Here is a 3771-nt window from a genome sequence, read left to right as displayed (position 1 = left end):
CACGCGCGCATCTAGTTTTGGGGTTCCCAGAGGATGTCATCCATATAATCAAATCAACATGGCCTAACTGTAACTAGAAAGGTAACATTTGCAAGGCAAATGCGTAATGTTTACCTTTGCGTATGGTCTGCTCTGTTAATTCTTACTCAAACACATTCATATAACAAGTTACATGCATATGGTCAGACAGGAGTCTAAATGCCTCCTGCTATAAAATTGCAACATGGTGTAACCCAACACTAGTTACTATGGCAACAGACACAACATTGGTTCAGGTCGGAGGTCACTGTTTGGAAAAGAAGAAGAGGAAGAAGAACAAACTGAGCAAAAACAATATGTTTTCCTTCGGTAAACATAATTACTTTTGTCTGTTTCCAGACGCCTCTGATCTTCCCCATCCTGTTCTTCCTGGCCTGTGTGTTCCTGGTGGTGATGCAGTTCTACACCAACCCGTACAACCCGCTCATACGGCATCGCCCTGTCTCTCACCGGCCTGCCCTTCTACTTCCTCTGCGTCAGGCGCACCAGCAAGCCGAAGGTCCTGGAGAGGGTCTACGGTAGGTGGACTGTATTCAGTCTGGGAGAAATCTATATTTGTGTTGATCAATCAGTATACTATATGTGTGTCGGCTTTTCGGCGTAACACAACAGCTTAACAGGCACCATATAAACTAAGGACTACAGGAAGACTACGTGGTTGAAATAAATACAACTGCTGCATCGACTTTTTGTTTTTACAGGTGAGTTCCTCCGTCGTTACCAACAGCTGTTTCAGGTGTGCCTTCCTGACAAGCCACCTGAGTTATGAGGAGACATGCCCAGGAAATACTCATCGTAGTTTAGTGGGCCTTGGAATTCCGTCGTTAGAGTATGCTACTATCATTCGTTACATTCAAAATATCATTATGAATTGTCATAACCCTTAGATGTTGGGAAAAAAACATGAATAAGAAAGAGCCAGCAAGTCATCGATTTCGTATGGGCTAGAAGGAACACATCTTTAGGGGGCTGGTTTTATAATATCTATTTTTGGCACTTCGAATATACATGTACGATAGTACCGTTTCATTACATTGACTGCAATGTCATTGATCAATGATAATGCATATGATATTGCACATTCTAAAACGACCAAGTTGAAAGCATGCTTTTCTAGGCATTTTCCCAATTGCATCCGTTTCTAAACCAGTATAATGTCACCCACGTATCTGTCTTACTGCGCTGAATTTCAGTGTGGAACAAGCCCAACTTATTTCCTTACCACTGTTTATGCAAGTACATGTACACTTTTTATGTGTATCATACGCAATACTACTAGTAACTATAGACATTATAGATTAGGAAAAGGGATTACCAAAGACAAACAGGTACATAAAACAAAGCGTTTCACTGTTTATTCATATTTCTCCTATACAGTATCTATATGAGAAGGCAGCAGCAGAGACATTGTTTCCTAACATTATTTCTTTAATGTCAACAATGTTATGCTAATAAATTCAGTATTTCAGCTACTTTAATAAAACGATGGTTATAGACAACACTGACAAACATTACTTGTTGACAAACATTATTCGTGGTTATTTTCGGAATATCGTATTGAACGCTAAATAACATCTTTTCATCGCAGTTTTAGGGACATTTTCCAGACAGCCAAGGAGGCTCCTGGTGCCATTTTGACTGAAAATGATTCGGTAATTGCGAAGCCGTTTGCTTGGTAAAAGGGTATCGCTTCCACAAGCTCGGAGGTGTCCAAAAACACCTCCTCGATCCCTGTATCCCTGCAGTGTTCTACGAGTTGTTTCACGAGTAACTTCCCCACTCCTTTGCCCCTCCACGAGGGAAGGACTCGCATGCGTTTCAGCTCGGCTGTCGCTTCAGATGTCCTCTCTAAGGCTATTGTCCCGACAGCCTTTCCCTCCTGGTTAACTGCAATCCAGAACCTTCCGCCAGGCCTGCTAGCGTACCATCCGTAAAAGTCTCCTAACTCCTGGCGGCAGCCAGAAAGGTAGTGTTGTTGTAGAATGTATGCAAAGACGAAGGACAACAAAAGCGCCCCTAGCGGAGGCAACAGAACTGACAGGACGACAGACTCTGTCACCTTGTAGACAAGGACGAGAAGAATCGCTAACCAGACGCAGCTCAAAGGTTTAAACATAAGTTTCAAAGTATTCCGGAAAGTCATGAAATCTTCAAATAATCCGGAGAGAACCATTTTCCCGATATCCCGAGATTCCTCTGGTCGAAGCTCCCTGATCACGATTTCCTTCCTTCCCATGATGCTTTGTTCTTCAACTTTTTTTTTGCCAGTTAAAAATATGAAGTGCACCTGGTGGAGAAAAAAAACAAGGATATATTAAAGCTTCTAGATTGGAATGGATTTACCGGTAAAATTTGTTATATAGTTGTCGGTGACCGGTCATGGTTCTGTCGCAGCGTCTAAAAATCTGACATCGTCACCAAGAACTGAAGAAGGTTAAAAAACCTCCTTGATCGTACGATGGCCAATGATCATTGTGACCTCTCCATAACCGCTTTTTATGTTTACCGAAGGAAAACATATTGTATTTGCTCCATTTCTTCCTCTTCTTCTTCTCCAAACCTGACCAATGACATGATTTGTTGACATCTGTCACCATGGTGACTGGTGTTGGGTTACATAATTTCATGGTCTGCTCTGCTCTGCTCCTGTCACCATGTAACGTTACTAGGAGCACATGTGTGTGAATGTGAATGTATGTGAATGTAAGAATTAACAGAGCAGACCATGTCCGAAGGTAAACATTATACATTTGCTTTGCAAATGTTACTTCTCTAGTCTTAAAATATTTCATGTCACACATATAGGATAGAAATTCAACGACTTCATGCCTTATCCATTCATAGCTTCGTGCTATTAATTATGTTACCAACGGGCCCGTGTTTGTACATATATCGTTACACACCAAATGGTACACACATACAAGAGGGCCTGCAAGGCCTTTTTCGTACAGCGTAATCAGGCCGTTTTAGACTTCGTAATTCGTAGGCAACCTCCGCAAAAATCAACGTAATTCGTAATTGGACATTAGCCACAAATCGTAAAGTCGTAATCAGCTCTGAGACTTTAACGTAATAGGCGGCGAAAATTTTGCGTAATTCGTAGTCACTACCCCCCCCCTGCAGGCCCTCACACAAATGCTTCCAAAAACAGATTAATTTCTGGCGAAGGTAAAAACATACAAATAAGAAAACCACCTAGAACCTATTTGCAGAGCCAGTCCGTTTCCAAATAGCAAACAATCCGGAGAGATCGTTGGGAAAATGGTCACATACACATCGACCTGTAAAGTATTACTTCCGGGTTAAGACCAGTCTATTATAAGATAGGGGTGTCAGCACGATAACAACTTACTGTATCCGTAGGATGGTAAATACGATCAGCCAGCTCTAATAGAATAAAACTTCTCTTCGCTGATGAAAGGGATTTGCACGCTGGTTGTAGATACTGCTGATTCTTGTCTGTCCACGCCTATCTAAGGCAAAACTACCGCCACGAAAGTTATCAGACCCATGACTTGGCACAAGGTACAAGGTCGCGTACAAGGTCCAACGTGACAAGACTGTAAAAACCGAAAGGGGCGAGCAGGTCACAACCGGGAATCGAACCCGAGTTGTCCGCTTGGCGGTCACCAACGCTAACCACTACACTAAAAGGTCGCACGACCATGATGGTCAGTTAGCATTGTTACACTACTCCCCCTTTTCTTTCAAGATTCGTCCTCGAATCTTCCG

General features: G+C 42.4%; 1 protein-coding gene across 1 annotated transcript in view; it reads left to right on the top strand.

Moving 5' to 3' along the window:
- LOC109473974 (Y+L amino acid transporter 1-like) overlaps positions 1 to 1538 on the top strand; it is a 15667-nt gene extending 14129 nt beyond the window's left edge. The window contains exons 9-10 of the mRNA XM_019774166.1: positions 379 to 557; positions 741 to 1538. Of these exons, the coding sequence (XP_019629725.1) occupies positions 379 to 557; positions 741 to 744 (183 nt within the window). The 3' untranslated portion in view covers positions 745 to 1538. The remainder of the gene's footprint in view (positions 1 to 378; positions 558 to 740) is intronic.
- Positions 1539 to 3771: the final 2233 nt, after the last annotated feature.

This window comes from Branchiostoma belcheri, unplaced genomic scaffold (genome assembly GCF_001625305.1).
Source record: "Branchiostoma belcheri isolate BF01 breed outbred unplaced genomic scaffold, Haploidv18h27 scaffold3, whole genome shotgun sequence".
NCBI classification, from domain to species: domain Eukaryota; kingdom Metazoa; phylum Chordata; class Leptocardii; order Amphioxiformes; family Branchiostomatidae; genus Branchiostoma; species Branchiostoma belcheri.
Note: the sequence above shows the minus strand (reverse complement) of the source record. Positions and strands in the feature narration are given on the sequence as shown.